Source organism: Salmo salar, chromosome 17, assembly GCF_965601325.2.
Source record: "Salmo salar chromosome 17, fSalSal1, whole genome shotgun sequence".
NCBI lineage: Eukaryota > Metazoa > Chordata > Actinopteri > Salmoniformes > Salmonidae > Salmo > Salmo salar.
The window spans coordinates 17404324-17428833 of NC_138307.1; the positions used below are offsets into that span (position 1 = coordinate 17404324).

The 24510-nt window shown below is 45.8% G+C and overlaps 2 protein-coding genes across 9 annotated transcripts in view; one reads left to right on the forward strand and one right to left on the reverse strand.

Moving 5' to 3' along the window:
- The window catches only part of LOC106575518 (phospholipid-transporting ATPase IH), a 72998-nt gene extending 58084 nt beyond the window's left edge, over positions 1 to 14914 (reverse strand). For 2 of the 5 annotated variants that reach the window (XM_045699008.2, XM_045699013.2), the window contains exon 1: positions 14439 to 14913. In XM_045699008.2, the coding sequence (XP_045554964.2) occupies positions 14439 to 14477 (39 nt within the window). In that variant the 5' untranslated portion in view covers positions 14478 to 14913. Of the gene's footprint in view, positions 1 to 14438 lie in introns of all 5 variants that reach the window. The other 3 variants (XM_045699011.2, XM_045699012.2, XM_045699009.2) reach the window with 2 other exon arrangements.
- A 7071-nt stretch (positions 14915 to 21985) lies between these two features.
- Positions 21986 to 24510, forward strand: part of LOC106575517 (gamma-tubulin complex component 3 homolog) — a 28206-nt gene continuing 25681 nt past the window's right edge. For 2 of the 4 annotated variants that reach the window (XM_082963507.1, XM_082963508.1), the window contains exons 1-4: positions 21988 to 22221; positions 23428 to 23535; positions 24010 to 24077; positions 24179 to 24253. In XM_082963507.1, the coding sequence (XP_082819633.1) occupies positions 22146 to 22221; positions 23428 to 23535; positions 24010 to 24077; positions 24179 to 24253 (327 nt within the window). In that variant the 5' untranslated portion in view covers positions 21988 to 22145. Of the gene's footprint in view, positions 22222 to 23427; positions 23536 to 24009; positions 24078 to 24178; positions 24254 to 24510 lie in introns of all 4 variants that reach the window. The other 2 variants (XM_082963510.1, XM_082963509.1) reach the window with 2 other exon arrangements.

A 24510-nucleotide genomic window follows, 5' to 3' on the forward strand; every position in this document is an offset into this window, starting at 1 on the left:
TATCCTATCCCAGGTATTCCTTAAAGAGGTGGGGTTTCAGGTGTCTCCAGAAGGTGGTGATTGACTGAGGGTAGAACAGAGGAAGAGGGTAGAACAGAGGAAGAGGCTATGCTAAGCTATACTAGCCCAAACCTCCTGGGCCTTCGCCTATACCATCTAAATCATCTTCTCACTTCCTCCTTTTGTTCCAGGAGACACTACACACACAGACCATGGCACAAGATGATATCGTAGCCATCTTGGAGGTATCACATGGGGAACCCACAGTGATAAGTGATAAACCATAGTGTTTGCGGATCATAGTGTTTTCTGGGATCTGCTCAGCTGATTGAGGTTAGCAGTAAACAACTGATGTGTGGTAGGAACGTGTTCTACCTGTAACCCTCTAGCATAGTCAGAGATACTGTAGTCAGCAGGGAATGACAAGAGCACAGAGTGATAGGAAACAGCAACACCTAAGTCCCAGCGTCCCAGGCTCTTTGTTATTGTAGAGGCCGACTTGTCCCAGTCCCAGGGCTATAAGTCAGTCCACCCAGAGCTGAGTGTTCCCAAGGCTGTGTTTTGTCCCAGGCAGGACCAGACAGGCTCCAGGGGGTGTGAAGTGGTGGATATTAGGCTGTAGCAGGATGGAACCAGACTAATTAGTCTATTTCCATGAAATGCCGACTGGTCGTCTGCTACATGGGGAGAAGACTGATCATATTATCCTACTGATTCATGGCACACTGTGACAGACGCTGTTTCACTGTCAATGCTTGGACGGGAAACAAAAATGCTGTTCCTCAAAGTAAATTAAGCAATCTGTATTATCACGGACGGAGAGGTTCACAAACTCAATACAAGCCTGATGAAACTTTAAAGGGGAGTTCCGAGTGGCGCAGTGGTCTAAGGCACTGCATCGCAGTGCTAGCTGTGCCAGTAGAGATCCTGGTTCGAGTCCAGGCTCTGTCGCAGCCGGGAGACCCATGGGGCGGCGCACAGTTGGCCCAGCGTCGTCCGGGGAGGGTTTGGCCGGCTGGAATGTACTTGTCCCATCGCACTCTAGCGACTCCTGTGGCGGGCCGGGCGCAATGCACGCTGACACAGTCGCCAGGTGTACGGTGTTTCCTCTGACAAATTGGTGTGGCTGGCTTCCGGGTTAAGCGAGCATTGTGTCAAGAAGCAGTGCGGCTTGGCTGGGTCGTATTTCAGAGGACGCATGGCTCTTGACCTTCGCCTCTCCCGAGTCCGTACAGGGGTTGAAGCGTTGGGACAAGACTTCAACTACCAATTGAATATCAAGAAATTGGGGATTTAATTTTTTTTTTTTAATATTGCTACACATGGTTGGTTCCCGCATGAGACTGACTGATACCAGACCAGGCTTCTTACCTTGAAACTGAGATACTCCTTTTGGATCCCAGAGCAATGTTCTGGGCATACTGCCAAATTGCTTAGTCAATCTGTCACTCGCATGAACCCAACCAAGACAGGTTATTACGAACATACGATTGGATACACACAGAACATTTCCATCACAATGCATTACTAACGTGAAGTGGAAAAGGTGCAGAGTAACAAAGGTGCTGGTTATGAGTGCGTTCATGTGGCTTCATAAGCACTATGACTCCCAGGAATGGCTGTGAGACGGCAGCTAGTCTGTTCGTCTGTAGAGTGGTGCCAGGTTTGGTCCTCTCCTCCTGCTCGGTCTCCCCAGCTATCGTCTCTCTGTGTGTGTGTGTGTGTGTGTGTGTGTGTGTGTGTGTGTGTGTGTGTGTGTGTGTGTGTGTGTGTGTGTGTGTGGTGTTTGTTTTCCAGGCCTAAGAGGCGTGTGTCTGAGAGAGCAACATTAATCCCAGGACGGCCACAGCAGCCAGTCATCCACTCACATGGTCTCTGTGTGACTTCCTCAAACAAACCCCCTTTGTCTAAAGCTACCACACACACACACACACACACACACACACACACACACACACACACAATGCACTGCATTCCAGAGATAGGAAAACATCCAACTCAACTCCATTCAAGTCAACCCGACAACACCAAGTGCACATAAAAACTCTAGATGTTGTCGCCAAAAGATTTTAGCCTTTGGAATCCGTTGAACACAGATATGAATCCTAACAAAGCTCCCCATGACTGATCCTCTACATGGTCACACTAGTGTGCATGTTACACCATAGAGGCAGTTCTGTTCTGTGCTAAACAGTCACATGGTCACACAGGCCTTAGTCATGTGATGGGGGACTGTGTGGTGGGATCAGACCAGCTGACCCTTCAGCAGGGGTAAATCTGCTCAGCCCTACTGAACACATGCACTGTGAGGAACACCTCAGAGCTCAGTGCTCAGCCAGGTTTGATTATACCTCCACTCCCATCAATTCACATTTACATTACATTTAAGTCATTTAGCAGACGCTCTTATCCAGAGCGACTTACAAATTGGTGCATTCACCTTATGATATCCAGTGGAACAACCACTTTACAATAGTGCATCTAAATCTTTTAAGGGGGGGGGGGGTAGAAGGATTACTTTATCCTATCCTACAAACTACACAAGCTTCCAACATATAAATGAATGAGATACCCAACCCGTTCACAGGGTTGGTTAACTCTTCAGATTCCTTGGGTCTCCGTGGAATTAGGTAAATCCGCTTTTAGTTCTCACGCTCCACATTTTTGGAATCACTTACAAAACTCATTACATTTAGATTCCCTGGTGCCACTAGGGCCGTTTGAAACCCTGATGATAAATGAGTTCACAGAGGTGTGCAATACTTTTGACTGATTGATTTAGTAACTTGTTAATGAAGGCTGTGATGTTGGTGACGTTCTAATGTAATGTACTTGTTATTGGATCTTGTTATATTTCTTTAAAATCTTTTGCTTTGTGGTCTCAGGCCACCATTGAAAATGAACCCTGGTCTCAACTGGACTCCACTGGTTAAATAAAAGTAGCTAAGAATGTATCAAATGACAATAGAACAGACGCCAAAACAGAAATGCCAAAAATAGACCTGTCAATTCTAAGTCCAGGGCTGTGTTCAAAAAGCTAGCGGAGGTGTAAGTGAGAGCGTCACAGTGAAAGTGTCTCTCTGGTCTCAGTGTAAAAGGTTACGTCATCGTGCACCGCCCACATGTTGTAACAATGTGGAGGGCTCCGTAAAGCTCCGCATTGACATGATTGGGACTTCCTGTATAAACACAAACACTTCTTTGGCAACTTCCTTCACAACAGCTCTGCTCCGCGAAGCATAAGAAGTGTACATGCCCTGACTTCTGCAGAGGCCGTTTCTCAGTAAATGCTGTACAGCCACTGCAGACGTCAGATTGACCATACAGAGCCTTTAAGGCTGTCTGTCTGTGGTGTTATCTAATCCTCCAGACTAAAGCCAGGCGTGTGTGTGTTGGCCCTGTGGCATCACTTCACTACACTCTCACCTTAGCAGCACCAGTCAGCCAGCCAGCCAGCCAGTCAGTCAGTCAATCTCCTACTACATATAAAACATTCAACAGCTAAAGCCAGGACCAAAAATAGCATAGACCTGTCAGGAACCTCTCTGTCATAGAGCTAGAAGCCAGCTAGGGGACAACACAGACCACAGTCACAGCTCTGACTCCTTTAACCCTTTATTTCATTAGTTTGAATGAAAACATTGAAAATCGATACCAGTAAAAGTTTGGAACGGAGAGAGTTGAGGTTATTTTTTTCTGACTTGAAGCTGAATTGTTTTGACTAGCAGAAATCTCTCTCACACTCAATGTGCAGCCAGGCATAACAACCCAATACCTCTCCGTCAGATCACTGACAGCAGCCTGATAGCAGCCTCGCTCTTCTCTCCTAAACGCTTCAAATCGATCTGTGGGCACATTGTATCCACTCACCTCACCAGGCGTTTGATAGACAAAAGGCTGCCAGCAAGAGCCAGCTATCTTTAAATAGATCATTTAGCAGATTACAGGCCTAGACTGAGGAATTTCTAAGCACGCAGAGACAAAAGGACATGGTAGGGAAGTGATACTGAAACAAATGGAAATCTGTTCTGAAGTTCACTGAGCTCACAAAGTAAGAGTTGAAAAAGAATGTCTTTGTGAGATCAGATTAGGCAATTAAGCGAATTGTAATACTTGTATCATTACGGTGCCTCAGCCCACTCACAATATGTGGACAACGAACACGATCATCTGTGATATTTGATCACAGGATATGACACAGATATACACACACATACATACACTGAATGTACAAAACATTAAGGTCACCTGCTCTTTCCATGACAGACTGACCAGGTGAATCAAATCAAATTTTATTGGTCACATACACATGGTTAGCAGATGTTATTGCGATTGTGGCAAAATACTTTTAGTGCTTTTAGTTCTGACGGTGCAGCAATATCTAACAATTCCCCAACAACTACCTAATACACACAAATCTAAGTAAAGGAATGGAATAAGAATATAAATATATGGATGAGCAACGACAGAGTGACATAGGCAAGATGCAGTAGATGGTATAGAATACAGTATATACAACTGAGATGAGTAATGCAAGATATGTAAACATTATTAAAGTTGCATTATTGAAGTGACTAGTGATCCATTTATTAAAGTGGCCAATGATTCGAGTCTGTATGTAGGCAGCAGCCTCTGTGTTAGTGATGGCTGTTTAACAGTCTGATGGCCTTGAGATAGAAGCTGTTTTTCAGTCTCTCGGTCCCAGCTTTGATGCACCTGTACTGACCTCGCCTTCTGGATGGTAGCGGTGTGAACAGGCAGTGGCTCGGGTGGTTGTTGTCCTTGATGATCCTGTGACATCGAGTGCTGTAGGTGTCCTGGAGGGCAGGTAGTTTGGGAAAGGGAAAGGGGAATACCTAGTCAGTTGTACAACTAAATGCATTCAACTGAAATGTGTCTTCTGCATTAAACCTCTGAATCAGAGAGGTGCGGGGGGCTGCCATAATCGACATCACCCATGACCACGCAGTCATGGGTGAACAGGGAGTACAGGAGGGGGCTGAGCACGCACCCTTGTGGGGCCCCAATGTTGAGGATCAGCGAAGTGGAGATGTTGTTTCCTACCTTCACCACCTAGGGGCAGCCCGTCAGGAAGTCCAGGACCCAATTGCACAGAGTGGGGTTTCGTATAGCTATAATGATTGGTTGACGGTAGGTGGGGGCGGGAGTTCCTGTATAAACACAAACTTAGTTCTTTGACAACTTCCTTCACAGCAGCTCTGCATGAACGCTATGATCCCTTATTAATTCACTTGTTAACCTATCTGGGATATGTGGGACGCTAGCGTGATGTCGATCCTCAACATACTTCCAGGAGCTCTTGTTCTCTCCCTATTCACAGTAGAAGCATGAAACAACGTTCTAAAGGCTGTTGACATCTAGTAGAAGCCTTAGGAAGTACAAAATGAACCCTAAGTCACTGTATACTGTATAGGCAATCACTTGAAAAACTACAAACCTCAGATTTCCACACTTCCTGGTTGGATTTTTCTCAGGTTTTTGCCTGCCATATGAGTTCTGTTATACTCACCGACATCATTCAAACAGTTTTAGAAACTTCAGAGTGTTTTCTGTCCAAATATACTAATAATATGCATATCCTACCTTCTGAGCCTGAGTAGCAGGCAGTTTACTACGGGCACGCCTTTCATCCGGACGTCAAAATACTGCCCCCTACCCTAGAGAAGTTAAATCCCCCTCAATCAATGTAGATGAAGGTGAGGAGACAGGTTAAAGAAGGATTTTTAAGCACTGAGACATGGATTGTGTACACGTGCCATTCAGAGGGTGAATAGGCAAGACAAAACATTGAACTGCCTTTGAACGGGATATGGTAGTAGGTGTCAGGCGCACCGGTTTGAGTCAAGAACTGCAACGCCGCTGTGTTTTTCACACAAGTTTCCCGTGTGTATCAAGAATGGTTCACCACCCAAAGGACATACAGCCAGCTTGACACAATCCCCTAGGAACGCTTTTGACACCTTTTAGGTGTCCATGTCCCGATGAATTAAGGCTGTTCTGTGGCAAGGGGGGGGCAACTCAATATTAGGAAGGAGTTCCTAATGTTTTGTACACTCCGTGTATATTTATGTCTACTTTAGTCAGTGGTGACACAATGACCTCTGAAAGCCCCCATTCCAGCACTTCCATGTCCTCACAATCCACTCAACCACAGTTCAGAGCATGAAGAGACTGTTTTCCATCACCACATTATTCTAAAGCCTCTCTCTCATTCCCCAACCCTTCTCTCTCTCATTACCGGCTTCAGTCGAAGAAACCTTTCCCCTTTTCCTGTGTGTGTGTGTGTGTGTGTGTGAGGGTGTGTGTGTGTGTGTGTGTGTGTGTACTGCTGCTGTCTCACCCCAGGCCTCCTGGCTGGTGGGCGGTCACATGATGATCCAATGACCCAGTACTCCAGGGAAACAAATCCCTCTGTCTATGCTGGTGTCTTCCTCTATGAGACTGAGGTCTTCCTCTATGAGACTGAGGTCTTCCTCTATGAGACTGAAGTCTTCCTCTATGAGACTGAAGTCTTTCTCTATGAGACTGAGGTCTTCCTCTATGAGACTGAGGTCTTCCTATATGACACTGAAGTCTTCCTCTATGACACTGAAGTCTTCCTCTATGACACTGAAGTCTTCCTCTATGACACTGAAGTCTTCCTCTATGACACTGAAGTCTTCCTCTGATGATCAGAGACAACAGAGTTGTAGCAGGATCTTGTTAGAACATGGTACAATTCAGGAAAATAGAATTATCTTTGACGGAATGACACTTTGACAGTTTTCTGCTGCAGAGAACACATCCTAAAGTGATGAAGACCAAAGTTAAAATTCAGACTGCCATGTCTTTGTTCTAGTTTTCAGACGACCTTTCTTGTACATTATGTATGACAGGCAAACCATAGACAGTCAATCACATGAGTGTTTAACATGTTTTCTATGACGACAACCAATGTTGAAAGGTCAGAGGTCCCAGCCTAAACACATCAGCAGCGTGACGTCTATAGAACCAACCATTGACTTCTAATCAAACTAGTCTTTGTGCTCCATTATAACCCGGAAAAGGGGTTTTTAAGGGGATCACACACTGATTTTCCGCTCCGCTCGTCCGGACACGGGCCAGAGAGCTGGGTGCATGAATCCTGATGTCCTTGGTCGTCACTGTGGGAACAGGAGGAGGATCTAAATTATGGTACGCTGCACCACGGCTCTCACCTATGGTGTTGACACAGTGGATAAAATAGTACTATGTCTCAGTGTGTTTCATTAGCTCCCTATCAGCCGTGAAATAAAGCTGCCACCTGTGCCCTCAGCCACTCCCCCCTCTCTTTCACTTCCTCTCTCCATCTCTTCCTCTTTTACTCAGTGACAGTCTGTTCCAAGGAGGCTCAAGACACCCCCCCCCACCTCTATCCGTCTTACACTCATTCACACAATTTATTCCAAGGACAGACAGTGTGCCTCCAAGTTGCCATGGCACATTCTTCAAGAATTCGGACAATGATTTAACCATTAGCTCCTCATTTCCATCTCAGCAGGGGACCGTGAGGAGGGACTTCCTGTTGTAACTAGTCACTCGTCAATAATCTTGTCACGACTTCCGCCGAAGTCGGTCCCTCTCCTTGTTCGGGCGGCTTTCGGCGGTCGACGTCACCGGTCTTCTAGCCATCACCGATCCACCTTTCATTTTCCATTTGTTTTGTCTTTGTTTTCTACACACCTGGTTTCATTCCCCAATTACATGTTCATGTATTTAACCCTCTGTTTCCCCCATGTTTTTGTGCGTGATTGTTTCTATGTTAATTCGGGTACGTTATGGCTGGTATTTCGACGGGTGCTGTTTTCACCCGTGCGTAATTGAATACCGTTTATTGTTGGTCAATTGTATTGTTACCTTGTGCCTTTATTTTGAGTAAAGTATGTTGCTCACTCATTCTGCTCTCCTGCGCCTGACTTCATGCACCAGCTACACCCACCTTCTGATAGGTCTGATTAATATCAGTCATAATAGATCAAAGGGAATGTCAAGCTCTCTCTCTCTCAATGTATTTCCAGGCTGAGCGTGCAGTTCATCAAGTCTAGAAGTTGAGAATCTCTCCTATTCGAACAGTGAGGACTTTCACGCGTCACTTCACTAAGGTCCTATCAAACTGACAAACGCTCATCCACCATCCATTGCTATTACATCACCACTGTCTCCTGTGCTAGGCTGGCTCATTCTCCTCGGACACTGCTGTGGATAGGTAGAGGGGCTCTGTTCTCTAGGACAGAATGTCCTGAACGATCCATCCACATAGAAATGTATTGTGTAGAATGGACAATGTTCTATCACACCGTGTTCTATCACATTTCTATCAACATTCAGTTTTCTGAATGTGTCGTGCTGGGCTGCTTTCATCCTGACATCACTGTAGATTACAACGGTTTCAGTTGGATCACATGGAACAGGTTTTGAGCAGCTCCCTCAGGGCTCTGGGACCAGTGACCTAATCACAATACACTGTTAAAAGGAAGGGAGTACTGTCATTGAGATTTGATTGAATTGAGCCCAAAGCCATCTCAGACTATTGAGATACACATGAGCAATGTTCCTGTCTCTGTATGATCTCTAAAGAATGAGTGCGTGCTGGGTAGTGAGATATGATTCTCTGAGGGGGGACAGCATTAAGGGTTATGCCCCCCTTTATCAGCACTCTTTAGTGTTCCTATCCAAGGGCCCGGAACCAACACGTGGAACATTACCAAGTTCAAACACTCACTGGCTCAATCTCTCCTGATGTGGCCTTTTCTGCTCCATTAAATAACTGCAATCCATCATCAGCCTCTTGGTCCAGAGGGCCCTCCTGGTCCACAGGGGCCCCCTGGTCCACAGGGCCCTCCTGGTCCACAGGGCCCCCCTGTAGGTTAATACTCAGCAGTACAGTTGGTAATACTGGAGCTGGAGCAGCTCCATAGTTATAGGCAGGGCCAAAGATATACAGAGTTAGGTGGTCAACTTGCTTTGAGATTCTAGAATTATGATGGGCACCATGTTGGAACCAAATGAATGGAAAGTAGAATGTTATTGTTATTGGATGGAAAGGAATTAACCGGATACTTAAAGGAGAGCAACAAGACAAAATGGATTAAGGAGGAGCTCTGTGAATCCCTGTTCAAGAAGTAGTCCAGTCTGTCCGCACAGAGAGGCAGACAGACACACGTACAGTATGAGGGTGTTAAGTCACAGGTTATTCCACCTGGCTGAAAGACCCTGGACCGAGAGACACAGAGGGTGGGTGCAGCGAGGTGTGATAACACTGTGATTACACAGCTCACACAGTCATAATACTGCTATTTAACCTGGCTACAGCCAGATCAATACGGGAAGCTTGAGTCGAAGCTCTATGAGTGAGGTCATCAGGAGAAATACGTACTCATGTCCATTGAGATTTGCATAGTATTTTCATGCAGCAAGCCTACATCAAGGAAATTAACTTATTTTCCCTTTATCTCAGAAAAATGGTTTTAAAGAGACCAAGCATATTACATCATATTGTAATGTACAGTACAGCTTTGAATTGATGTAATTTACACAAGAACAAAAAATATTTTTGGGTCAGATAAAATGTTTGTGTGAACTTTAGAAACCCCTGATCCTAAGTCTAACTACTAACGACAAGTGGTGTCATGGCCCGTTATCCGTTTAGCTCAGATCCTACTAATCCCAAACCGCCCCTCCTGTCCCGTTCTGTCCCTAGAAACACAGCCAAACAGTCACAACACCACACATAGGCAGTAGACCCTGTGTAAATATCCCACTGGTGGACACAGATGCTGTAGTACTGTATTACTGACTATCAGGAACAATTAAACACGCTACACAGTACATCTAATGTAACAGAGTGCAGGCTAAGTTACATAATGGTAACATTACATGCTCATGAGTTTCTCTTTCAAAGCAAATTAATTCAACATCTTCTTGTCCCAGTTGGAGAGATCCATTGTGCAGTCAGATATTATCATTTACATGTCTGTATATTCACCTCATAATCACCTCTCAACAGCATGACCCTATTATATCATGACATTGTTCTGGTGCTTCATTAAGGTCCCTCCCCCTGGCGAGTATAAATGAGATTATCTATCTATGTGGACAGCGCGAGAGAGAGAGAGCTCCCCCACTCCTAACCTAATCCCCAGGAGACAGGAAGTCAGCAGGAGAGAGACTTCCTGTCCAGCCGAGCAGATTAGTCAGCAGCCAAACAGCCACGGCCCGAGAGTTTCAGGCTCTGTCCCACCTTACTAGTATTGACCAGTGTGTTACTGTTCCTATGTGCTTGTGTCTGTCTGTCGGTCGCCCGATCTGCTTCATACATGTTTCATCGCTCACCTTTGTGTTAATGAATAATGCATTACTGTCTCTATGCTGTTGTTGTTTCTATGTATGTGCATGATTGTGTACTTGTGTTTTGAGTGAACCCTCAGGAATAGGGAAGAGTAGCTGCTGCGAGAACCAAATAATTGAATAGAGAACAGATGTCATTGGCTGCGACTGATGACAGAATCATTGATAATGTCCTGATTCCTGTGTCCTGGGTGACTTCCCCTGAGGCAGAACACGTTCCCGAGGGAATGTGAATTACCCCAAAGGAATAATGCATTTATCAATAACAAGCCATTGTCAGGGGATGAGCCCAAAACATAGTGCTACACACAGAAAAAAAGTCTGTACAACGAGCCTCATCATTGTAAGAAACAGCAATTTCACTCACGGCTTCAGCTCTATGGATGAATTAGTATTTGGGTTTCATAACCCACCAATACATCATAGACAGAGTGGGGGTGAAGAGGACATGTTGACAAGGAGGAGATGAAGGAAAAATGCATAAAAAGACAACCAAGAGAGGAACAGTGGGCACCTTGTGCAAACTGACAGCTACAAATATTATAGTGCTGCCTTTGAACACTTTTGCGGGAAAGACAATTTGAAATTGTCAACCTAAAAAAGGTACACTTGCATAACGGGGGGGGTGTGTGTGTGTGTGTGTGTGTGTGTGTGTGTGTGTGTGTGTGTGTGTGTGTGTGTGTGAAGAAATCTTCTCCTCTCCTCTTTTTCTCCTCCTCTCCTAACGCCAGACAGCATTACTACGCAGTAGATCAAAGTTCAGGGGGGCCCGAGCTTTTCGTTACACATTACACTCTCGCTCTCTCCACAGTCCCCTCGTGACTAACTAACCCAGTGCGTACTGCATCCAATGGCTTGCCTCCCTCTCTCCCTCTCCTCACTGTCACGGGACCGCTCTCTAATAGACACCATTGATGCCCATCAAAAGTTACAGTATGTTATTCAATAGTCATGTACGTAGTGAAGTCCTATGGGTGTAGGTTTGTAGCCAATCACCAAGACGACGTCACTATTTGCTATTCTTTAATTCACGCCCATCATCCCTCAACAGAGAGAGGCTGTGTGAATCAGAGTCTGTCTGTCAGCCGTCTGTTTGCTGATAAACACACGTCTCAACACGCGGCTACAGTCACGGCCTTCAGAGGTGACGCGCTGGACGACTCGCATGTGTACCCCTACTAGTCCACTGATGTTCTGTGTCGTTTTGTTGTTGAGCCAAAGATGCCATGTGATTGAGGTGTTCCAACTTCATGTGAAACATCACAAATAATCACTGAGGCACAAAATTTAATAAACTGAAGTTTCTCTCCGCCACAATTCAGATCTATAAGCAGTAAGCATATTAAACCCAGAGAGCCAGGTGTGAGCACTGGGCAGCTACCCTTTAATACCTGAGAGCACCACCCTATGTCTCCTTCATTCAGCTAATGGCTACAGTCAGTAATATGTCCATAAGCTTCTCCAAATGCCTCGGACCCCGTGGGCTCATGGGAGCAGCCCTCTGGATTAGTGCCAAACACGCATTACTGTACTGAACTGGATAACCCACAGCCCATAGGCTCCGCTGTAACCTATTGATTCCCCCAGCAGCACACATCAGCCCTAAAACCACTGGATTACGTAATTCTCCACACAACTACGCTAGACATATGGTCTAATGTGTGGTAAGAGGATGTGTTCCAGCCTGGTCATAAAGACAGAAGGAGTGTTTGTTTGCTTTAGGTAAACCAGAGGAGGCTGGTGGGAGCAGCTATAGGAGGATGAGTTCATTGTAATAGCTGGAATAGAAATGGAACGGTATCAAAACACAACCAACATATGGAAACCATTTTTGAATCCGTACCATTTATTCCATTCATTACAATGAGCCCGTCCTCCTATAGCTCCTCCCACCAGCCTCCTCTGATGTAAACTTATGAACATCTGAAATATTTTTTGCTTCATCTTTTAACATGCAACACGGAACAGAAATAAATTGGTAGAAGTGTATATTTGCACTCTTGGGTTGTTGTTGTTTTACAGAACTTTACCAGGGGTCTCTTCCTCATGAGTTCAATTCCATTATTGTTATGTTTACATTTCAGTCAATGATTCAGTTTTCAATCATTATTCTTCCTAGATTAAAACATACTGAATTGATGGTTTGGCGTGTGCTGTCAATTACGTCTGTCATGGCGTGCATCAGTTTGACTTTAGCCTATCTGCCGACTAACGTGCGCTTATATCATCATCTATTTCATGAAAAAGACACGAGGTGACATTGATGCTGATCAGCAGTCAGCACAGGTTCCTGGTGATGTCAGAAGAAAAATATATATCAACAAATGATTTTGTCAGCAACTAGGCTATAAATTAAATACACAATTCTAATAGGCTACAAGTGAATACTCTGCCAAGCTCGAGGAAACAATTGTTGAACCCTATAGAGTTAAATTGTGGTTTAAATGCAACTGTGATGATTTGCTCTTTCCGTGTTCTAAGAGTGAGTCCATACTCCACCTTACAGAGTCAAGACGATAGTGACATTGTGCAATTCAAAATGTTTAAACCGACCAATTACAATCTCTTTGCTTAATTTATTTTAATGATGTAGCCCATTTAACCTTATACACATTGGCATATATGGATAGGGCTAAATTGAAATGTTTCTTACAGAAGAAATATTAAAAATGCATAACCATTGTAGCAATTGAAAGGGAACAGTTTGGAGAAAACTATGAGACGGACTGTGAGTACACAACAGCTCACCTGACAACAACAAAAAATCCAACATTGCACTTGATTTTATGTGCATTTTACATTTATGCCACATTTGTTGATAACGAAATATGAAAATACTCTGGACACATTCAGTAACCTGATAAGACTATTCCTGGAAAATGTGGGGTAGGTGCAACATAAAACAACAACATGATGAGGGTTTGAGTGAGAGGACTAACTGGTGTCTCCAAGTCACCTCACCTCTCCAAAGTGTGCACAGTTCCTAAGCAATCTCAATGCACTTTTAATGACTCAATGAAGAGTCTTCAACTATAAGTTTTTTTTTTTTTGCTCTCCTAGCTGTGACGTTGTGGAACTAGAGCAAGCACACTTGTAATTCTTTAATTTGGAACACAACGCTGAATCGCCGCCATCACACAATTACTGTTGTTGTTTACACAACCCCAAAACGGTCCGTTATAAATCACAATCTAGGTCAGGTGGGCATAACCTGAAAGCTTGTTCTATTGCCAACATGACTAGCTAAGTTATAAAATACGATCTAACAACTTTCACAAGGCAATTCAGAGAAACAGATCGTCATTTTGGTGTACATAGAAAGGAGTTATTTGTGCATTGAGGTGCGTGTGCCAAAACACATTTTCTTCACAATAAACAAAGTCTCATTCTGTTCAGAACAACAAAGAGTATGACGACATGTCATCTTGTAACTGTACATAAAACATAATGATCATAAACGTTGACACTGTATACGACATGAGTTTTATAATTTCGAAATGTGAAGTTCACATTTGGACTCACTGTTTGGCTTGCTTGTATGACATCAAAGCGGTATTTACTATAATCCTCAATGTCGCATCTTTCAAAATACATTAAGTCATCTTAATTTATTCAGACAACAAAACATTTGCAAATGTTGCCCAATTAGCGGGTGGGATAGGGGCAACTTTTTGTCGTGCGTGGTACTCACATTCAGAAAGGCTGTCAGTCAAAACCCACACACCTCTGTGAAGCGCAGAGCCAGAGCTCTGACGTCATGTATAGTGTTCCTGTACAGCCACTACGTTCCAATTTAGGAGCTTATTAGTGCGGAAATCTGCCATTTCAACCGGTATATGGGTACGAGTGTAAAGGGCAACATGGGAAATGGAAACCCACAATTGTTCATAGAAACGCAACAATGTTTCGTTGAGAATAGACTGTAAAGCCGCAACCACCTGACCAACAAGTTGGTAGCCTACTATGCAATAGTAGGCTAAACCCCATAGACTTTTGTTTTGGCACAACCAAATGGATTCCAAGAAAGTAATTCAGTGCAATAGGCTACTTACCCATCTGGTGATGAATTTGCGAATAGAGCTACAATCCATTCTTTAACAGGTTCCAGCTGCTCCAAGCAATTTATTTTTTGCCGTCTTCTTTAATCTTTTGACGCTAGCTAATTTTTATTTCTACTCTATACTCCATGACTTTCGGACGGTCCCCTTTTTCTGCCTAAGAACTATAATAGTCTGGGTGTGACTATTTTAATCCTATACGATCAGTCACCTATTGGTCTCTCTATGAAAGGTAAAGCTCAAATGCCCACGCGCTTTCATAGTTCTGCTTTCATTCATATGCTGACATGTTAGTCTATGTTCAGCAGCCAGTGCGGTATTCTTTTCCCCTAATGTTTCAGACGCAAAGTCCCCTACTTCTACAAGTCAGAAGTAGCGTCTTCTTATTCCTCTCCTGCCTTCTCTCTCACCTTCCTCGCGCCGGTAATCTTCTTGGCTCTCCGCTGTGGGAAATAACCGTTTTTCTTCCATCATAGGCTACGTCACTGGGAGCCGTAAGCGCTTGCGCACTCTAGTGTCACACACTTGCCAACTGGAATGTATCAGTTTCGGTCAGGCATGCATGCTCATGTCTTTTCTCAGCAGAATCACTTAAAACTTCTTCAGGATTGGTGGGTCCCCTGCGGATGGTTGAGCTAATGTAGACTTATGCGATTAGCATGAGGTTGTAAGTAACAAGAACATTTCCCAGGACATAGACATATCTGATATTGGCAGAAAGTTAATATTCTTGTTAATCTAACTGCACTGTCCAATTTACAGTAGCTATTACAGTGAAAGAATACCATGCTATTGTTTAAGAAGAGTGCACAGTTTTGAACATGAAAAGTTATTAATAAACAAATTAGGCCCATTTGGGCAGTCTTGATACTACATTTTGAACAGAAATGCAATGGTTCCTTGGATCAGTCTAAAACTTTGCACATACACTGCTGCAATCTAGTGGGCAAAATCTAAATTGCACCTGGGCTGGAATAATACATTATGGCCTTTCTCTTGCATTTCAAATATGATGGTACAAAACAAAAAAATTACTAAACAGTTGTTTTTTTCTTTGTATTATCTTTTACCAGATTTAATGTGCTATATTCTCCTACATTTCACATACTTTCACATTTCCACAACTTCAAAGTGTTTCCTTTCAAATGGTACCAAGCATATGCATATCCTTGCTTCAAGGCCTGAGCTACAGACAGTTAGATTTGGGCATGTCATTTTAGGCGGAAATTTAAAAAAAGGGTCCAATCCTATAGAGGTTCTTAACAAATTCACAAAACTGTTGCACTAAGAGTTAGAAACAAAATGGAATGGCAAATTCCCCATTAATGCATGGCAGCGCACCATTGTAAAGTTTTGGACCATAAAGCCTAATTCATTTTGGCACGTGCAGGCTACAATAAACTTAAATCAAAAAGTGTGTGTGTGTGTTTGTGAGAGGGAGAAAGAGAGAGTTCACAAACCTGCTCTACTAACACACTGAAGCCTCAGGACCAGAACATCCAATCAATCAGATCAAACCATTTGACAACAGTCAAAACAAACATGGCACCCTGTAGAGGAAAAGCTGTGCAACCACAGCAGAACCCAAAACAGAGCTGTATTTCCTGACAAAATGTCACAAATATAAAACAATTAGAGAGTGTCATTTCCCCAAATTTGAAACCCTTATTCAAGGTTTCAAAGACCTCTGATGAGGATAGGCTAACCGTCCTGTTGCGGGAGGACGCAGAGAAGTGTGGGTTGGCAGCGCACTACATTGCTGCCTGCCATATAATGAGGGACAGTGTCATGCCAATAAAGCTAATTGAATTGAGAGAGAGCGACTTGAAGCAGTTGTAGAACCTATTGCCCTTTATGGTTGTGGGGTCCGGGGTCCGCTTTCCAACCAATAATTCACTAAATGGGACAAACACCAAATTGAGACTCTGCATGCAGAATTCTGCAAAAATATCCTCTGTTGTCACGACTTCCACCGAAGTCGGCTCCTCTCCTTGTTCGGGCGGCGTTCTGCGATCGATACCACCGGCTTTCTAGCCATCGCTGCTCCATTTCTCATATTCCATTGGTTTTGTCTTGTTACATTACACACCTGGTTTTCATTCCATAATTACTGCATGTATTTAGTCCTCTGTTCCCCTCCATGTCTTTGTGTGTAATTGTTTGTTTTGTTATGTAGATATTGTCAGGCGCTTTACTTTTGCTATGTTCCGTGTTTTTGGCACATTATTGTTTTTATGTGCTGTTATTATTGGAACGGAATTAAAGTGCGCCTGTTCACTACACTCTGCTCTCCTGCACCTGACTTCGCCTCCCGTACACACCCTTGACAGAATTACTCACCAAACTATGGAGTCAGCAGGAGCAGGGACCCCAGTTAGGAGTCGAGGAGCGCGTCCAGGAACATTCTGCTATGTTACATCATCTTGGTGCCATGATGGATCGCGTTGTCCAGACTATGGCAGAGACAGGAAGTCTCCCCAGTGCCTCGACCAGCGCAACCGGGGTTACCTTTACCCGTCCCGTCCGGACCCAGTCCCAGTGGGATGCGTCTCTCCCTTCCCAGGGAGTATGATGGGACGGCAGCACAGTGCCAGGGATTCCTGCTACAACTGGACCGCTATCTGGCCACTGTGCACCCAGCTCCCTCGGAAAGGGAGAGAGTGTCTGCCCTCATCTCATGCCTCTCGGGGAGAGCTCTGGAGTGGGCAAACGCCGTGTGGGGTGAAGAAGACGCGGCGTTGGACCACTTCGAGGAGTTCACCCGTCGCTTCCAGGCCATCTTTGACCATCCACCCGAAGGTAGAACGGTGAGGGAACGGCTCTTTCATTTGAGGCAGGGGACGACGAGCGCCATGGAATTCGCCCTGGAATTCCGGACCTTGGCCGCCAGAGCAGGCTGGAACGACAGGACCCTCATCGACCACTATCGGTGCAGCCTGCGCGAGGACGTCCGACCTGAGCTGGCCTGCAGGGATGCCACCATCTCCTTCGACCAACTGGTGGATTTGTCCATCCGGTTGGATAACCTGCTGGTCACCCGCGGACGTCCAGAGGGGGCTCTGTTGGTGCCATCTTCCAGCACCCCCGCTCCGGTGCCCATGTAGTTGGGAGGGGCTGAGCGTAGGGAGACTGGAGGAGGAGCCATCACGTGCACCATCTGTGGCCGCAGAGGGCACACTGCTGGTCGGTGCCGCGTCGGTTCCTCTGGGAGTAGAGGTAACAGGCAGGGCACTCTGGCATCACCCCAGGTGAGTCTGCACCACACTCATCCAGAGTCCTCTGTTGACCCCCTGTTTGTACCTGTTTGTTTCCCAGATTTTTTCCCCTGCATTCCCAGCATAAGGCACTCGTCGATTCAGGCGCAGCTGGGAATTTTATCGACAGAGCGTTAGCCCTTAGTTTAGGGATCCCCATTATTCCTGTAGTTAGACCTTTCCCGGTTCACGCTCTAGATAGTCAACCATTGGGGTCCAGGCTAATCAGGGAAGTCACCATCTCCTTGGGCATGGTGACGCAGGGGGGTCACAAGGAGAGAATCAGTCTTTTACTCATTGACTCTCCTGCGTTTCCCGTGGTACTAGGCCTTCCCTGGTTAGCTCAGCATAACCCCACTATCTCCTGGCAACAGAGGGCTCTCACGGGATGGTCGCGAGAGTGCTCGGGGAGGTGTGTAGGGGTTTCCGTTGGTGCTACCACGGTGGAAAGTCCAGTCCAGGTCTCCACTGTGCGCATCCCCCCAGAATATGCCGATTTGGCTCTCGCCTTCTGTAAAAAGAAGGCGACTCAATTACCACCTCATCGATGGGGGGATTGTGCGATAAATCTCCTGGTAGACACTGCACTTCCCAGGAGTCACGTGTATCCCCTGTCGCAAGCGGAGACGGTGGCTATGGAGACATATGTCTCTGAATCCCTGCATCAGGGGTACATTCGGTCATCCACTTCACCCGCATCCTCGAGTTTCTTTTTAGTGAAGAAGAAGGATGGAGGTCTACGCCTGTGCATTGATTATAGAGGTCTAAATCAAATCACAGTGAGGTACAGTTACCCGCTACCTCTTATCGCCACGGCAATTGAATCAATGCATGGGGCGCACTTCTTCACGAAACTGGGTCTCAGGAGTGCATATAACCTGGTGCGTATCCGGGAGGCGGACGAGTGGAAGACAGCGTTTAGTACCACCTCAGGGCATTATGAGTACTTAGTCATGACGTACGGGTTGATGAATGCTCCATCAGTTTTCCAATCCTTTGTAGACAAGATTTTCAGGGACCTGCACGGGCAGGGTGTAGTGGTGTATATCGATGACATCCTGATATACTCCACTACACGCACCGAGCATGTGTCCCTGGTACGCAAGATACTTGGACAACTGTTGGAGCATGACCTGTATGTCAAGGCTGAGAAATGCCTGTTCTTTCAGCAGTCCGTCTCCTTCCTAGGGTATCGCATTTCCACATCGGGGGTGGAGAGTGACCGCATTGCAGCCGTGTGTAATTGGCCAACTCCCACCACGGTAAAGGAAGTGCAGAAATTTTTTGGGTTTGCCAATTACTACCGGAGATTTATCTGGGGTTTTGGCCAGGTGGCTGCTCCCATTACCTCACTGCTGAAGGGGGGCCCCGTACGGTTGCAGTGGTCGGCTGAGGCGGACAGGGCTTTTGGGCAGCTAAGAGCTCTGTTTACTTCGGCTCCCGTGCTGGCCCATCTGGATCCCTCTTTGGCGTTCATAGTGGAGATGGACGCGTCCGAGGCTGGGATAGGAGCCGTGCTCTCACAGCGCTCGGGCACGCCACCAAAACTCCGCCCCTGTGCTTTCTTCTCGAAGAAGCTCAGCCCAGCGGAGCGTAACTATGATGTGGGGGACCGGGAGCTGTTGGCTGTGGTTAAAGTGTTGAAGGCGTGGAGACATTGGCTTGAGGGGGCTAAACACCCTTTCCTCATCTGTACTGACCGCCACAACCTGGAGTACATCCGGGCAGCGAGGAGACTGAATCCTCGTCAGGCAAGGTGGGCCATGTTCCTTACCCGTTTTGTATTTACCCTGTCCTACAGACCAGGTTCCCAGAATACGAAGGCAGACGCACTGTCCCGGCTGTATGACACAGAGGAGCGGCCCATGGATCAGACTCCCATACTCCCGGTCTCTTGCCTGGTAGCGCCGGTCGTGTGGGAGCTGGACGCGGACATTGAGCAGGCTTTGCGTACAGAGCCTGCTCCCCTCCAGTGTCCTGTCGGGCGTATGTACGTTCCGTCTGCTGTCCGTGACCAGTTGATCTATTGGGCCCACACATCACCCTCCTCTGGTCATCCGGGGATCGGCCAGACGGTGCGCTGTCTGACTGGGAAGTACTGGTGGCCCACCTTGGCTGAGGACATGAGGGTTTATGTTTCCTCCTGCTCGGTGTGCGCCCAGTGTAAGGCTCCGAGACACCTGCCCAGAGGTAAGCTACACCCCTTACCCGTTCCACAACGACCTTGGTCACACCTGTCTGTGGAATTTTTAACCGATCTACCTCTTTCACAGGGAAACACTACTATCTTGGTCGTTGTGGATCGTTCTCAAAGTCCTGTCGTCTCCTCCCTCTGCTCGGTCTTCCTACAGCCCTACAGACTGCGGAAGCCCTGTTAACTCACGTCTTCCGGCACTACGGGGTGCCTGAGAATATAGTGTCTGATCAGGTCCCCAATTCACATCGAGAGTCTGGAAGGCGTTCATGGAACGTCTGGGGGTCTCGATCAGCCTTACCTCAGGTTTTCACCCCGAGAGTAACGGGCAGGTAGAGAGAGTCAACCAGGATGTGGGCAGGTTTCTGTGGTCCTATTGCCAGGACCGGCCGGGTGGTGGGCGGCGTTCGTGCCCTGGGCCGAGATGGCACAGAACTCGCTTCGCCACTCCTCCACTAACCTCTCCCCCTTTCAGTGCGTATTGGGGAACCAGCCGGTTCTGGCGCCATGGCATCAGGGTCAGACCGAGGCTCCTGCGGTTGACGACTGGTTCAGGTGTGCGGAGGAGACATGGGAGGACGCCCATGTTCACCTCCAGCGAGCCATGCTCCGCCAGAAGAACAGTGCGGACCGTCACCGCAGTGAGACCGGGTCCGTCACCGGACCGGGTCTGGCTCTCGACCCGAAACCTGCCCCTCCGCCTGCCCTGCCGGAAGCTGGGTCCGCGGTTTGTGGGGCCATTCAAAGTCCTGAGGAGGGTGAAGGAGGTATGTTACAGATTACAGCTTCCCTCTGATTACCGCATTAACCCCTCGTTCCATGTGTCCCTCCTCAGGCCGGTGGTGGCTGGTCCGCTCCAGGAATCTGAGGTGCGGGAGGTCCCTCCGCCCCCTCTGGACATCGAGGGGACCCCGGCGTACTCCGTTCGTTCCATCCTGGATTCGAGGCGTCGGGCAGGGGGCCTTCAGTACTTCGTGGAGTGGGAGGGGTACGGTCCGGAGGAGAGGTGTTGGGTTCCGGTTGCAGACATTTTGGACCCCGAACTGCTGCGGGGGGGGGGGGGGGGGGGGGGGGCACTGTCACGACTTCCACCGAAGTCGGCTCCTCTCCTTGTTCGTTCGGCGATCGACGTCACCGGCTTTCTAGCCATCGCCACTCTATTTCTCATATTCCATTGGTTTTGTCTTGTTCCATTACATACCTGGTTTTCATTCCATAATTACTGCATGTATTTAGTCCTCTGTTCCCCTCCATGTCTTTGTGTGTAATTGTTATGTGGATATTGTCAGGCGCTTTACTTTTGCTAGGTGCCGTGTTTTTGGCACGTTATTGTTTTTATGTGCTGTTATTATTGGAACGGAATTAAAGTGCGCCTGTTCACTACACTCTGCTCTCCAGCACCTGACTTTGCCTCCCGTACACACCCTTGACATCTGTGTACAACATAAAACACCAAATAATGCATGCAGAGCAGAATTAGGCCGATACCCACTAATTATCCAAATCCAGAAAAGAGACGTTATTTCTACAACCACCTAAAAGGAAGTGATTCCCAAACCTTTTTCCCTTTTGTACTTTAACTATTTGCACATTGTTACAACACTGTATATTGACATAATATAACATTTGAAATGTCTTTATTCTTTTGGAACTTTTGTGAGTGTAATGTTTACTGTTCATTTGTATTGTTCATTTCACTTTTATTTAATATCTATTTCACTTGCTTTGGCAATGTTAACATATGTTTCCCATGCCAATAAAGCCCTTGAATTGAAATTGAATTGAGAGAGAGAGCTGTCCACTACTTGGGTCATGAAATGCTTGCCTTCTCCCCAAATCTGGGAACTGTCCACTCTCCTGGTTCTGAAATGCAAATATGCAAAATAACTGTCTTTCGATACGGCTGTACTTCATTGCAATTAATTCCAATAAAATAATTGTAAATTAACATTGAAAATGTATTTCAAAATGAACAGTCAACTAGCTATCTACTTAGCTTACAATTTGACCACCATAAGCATGGGGCGAAGGCTAGGATCAACTGAGATGGGAACCTTTAGCGCCATTGCCTTGTTTTGGAGGGTAATATTTTCATTTATTTTTCCCATCTCTTCTCGCTAGCAACGCCTCCAGTCAGGACGCTTTCGGCGGCTTCCGTTAAAATGGCTGTTACTGAGAGTGGAAACCCAAAGTAAGAACAATCGTAGTGGGTACAACTGCATCCAGTAGTATCGCTTAAAAGACTGCAACGCAATGGCTGCCCTAGATCAAAAGTCCCCCAACGTCCTCCTTCAAAGTCTCTGCTGCAGGATCACTGGGAAGAGCGAAGGTAGCTATGGTGCTAGCTAGTTAGATTGCCCAGGCGCGGTTATGTGCAGCTAGGCTGGTCTGTTGCTAGCTAGCTAACATTAACAGTGATGCTGATATAACAGTTGTATGCCAGCGTTCAGCTCGCCATCTAGCTACAGTAGCTAACTAAGTTGGTAGTTAAGTCAAGTTTGTATGACAGCCAATGCTAGTTAGCTTAGGCTAGCTAGTAACAGTACACCTAGCTAGCCAAGTCAAAGATGGTAGGCTATGTATGGACCCCAGCAAGCTAGCCATCTAGCTAACGTTAGCTCGACCGTTATTTGTATTTAGGTGATGGCTACATCCAAGGCTTTAGCTAGCTAGCTAGCTAGCTAGCTAGCTAGCTAACTACCAACAGTGTGTCATAACTAGATATAGGTAGCTGCAGATACGGTTGACAACAGACCAACCACGCCTTGTTCAAGTAAGTTAACTAGTTAGGGATGGCTTGCCAGGCTGCCAGAAAGTTTGCCTAATAAATCTGACTTTGATACCAATTCTTGGTATACAGTCTGAAACAAAGCACTGCACAATCGTGAACATTTTCCTTACAGAAATTGAATACAATTACGTTTGAACTTACTATACCGGTTGTCTGTGCAGTTAGTCTTTCAGCTGCTCGAAATATGAGAAAAAATATTCACCGGAAAGTATTGTTTACCCGACTTTTTAGAGCGCAGGTACTGAAGTAGAATTTTCTATCACCTGGCACATGCTCAAAACCATGTAAACACCTGTTAGTATGCAGGTACTTACCGTCTTGTGCACGCCTTTTGATCATGAGCAAACACATCTTGATTGCGACACACACAGACCCGCGTTTTGAAGTCATTTAATAATACTTTCCTGGGGATATTTTGTCTCAAGTACCAACACCATAGACAATCGGCAGAGTAAGTTCAAATATATATATTTGAAACATTGGTGACAGACAAGGGACATTTCGTTTTTCTTTCTATCTAAATGAAGGTGGTATTGGCTGCACAATTGAAGGCATGTTTCGCCATGTTTCTTGACTACCAGAAAGTGTAAGATAAGGAGCTAGCTACTGATTGAGGGGAAACGTTCTGCATCTGTAAGATTTGAACCAGTCTGAAAGATTCATTCACAAAGTAGTGACATATGGTTTAGGAAAAGCCGATATTCCGTGCTCAATACTTCAACTCAACCCTATTTCACGTTTCAGCTGAAGTAGCCCACCAGTTCCAGTATGCTGTGAGAGTTGTCGGGAGTAACTATGCTCCCACCATTGAGAGGGATGAGTTCCTAGTGTCAGAGAAGATCAAAAAAGAATGTGAGTGACCTATGACCTATTATTAGAGACATTAATATGAGTGACCTAAACTGGACAGGTTTGCTGAGTGAATCCTCTTTGAGGGTCCATCTCGACAGTCGAAAGTAGCATCTGCACATCACTGGTTTGCGCTTTCTCTGTTACCTTTGCAGACATGCATCCTTTGTTAATGTGGTCTTTTTTTGTTGTTTTCCCAGTAGAGCTTTTCTGTCTCGTGTTAAAGGTGACAGCATTGTACATTTGACAACAAATACATTTAAGAGTCTCCATAATAGTACATCTCAATAGCTTTTGTTTGTAGTCACTAATGACCATTTTATCGATCACTAAGCATAGTAAAGTTTAAAAAAACAGCACTTACCTTTGTTCGGAGTGGAGTTGATCCCATTTTAATCAACTTGTGTTTTTGGAATTGTGTCTGTGTCTGTTTATTTAGTGGTCTGATTCTGTTTGTCTTGTCGTTTGGTTCTCCAGTGCTGAAGCAGAGGAGAGAGGGTGACGCTGCCCTGTTCTCTGAGCTCCACAGAAAGCTGCAGACTCAGGTCAGTCTTCTGTTCCAAATACCCTGGTGCATATGCATACTTGTATTGGCTTTGAAAGGAGAACCAATTGAGAATCTGTGTGTTTTGCTTTCCATTAACAGGGGGTGCTGAAACACAGGTGGTCCGTCTTATACCTGCTGCTCAGTCTCTGTGAGGACCCCAGGAAACCGTCCAGGGTGGGTATACTTGTCATTACACCATAGTGCGCTCAACACACACACACACTAACCATAGCTATATATACAGTACCAGTCAAAAGTTTGGACACAGCTACTTATTCCAGGATTTTGTTTATTTTTACTATTTTCTACATTGTAGAACAATAGTGAAGACATCAGAACTATGAAATAACACACATGGCATCATGTAGTATCCAAAAAAGTGTTAAACAAATCAAAATATATTTTCAATTTTAGATTCTGCAAAGTAGCTT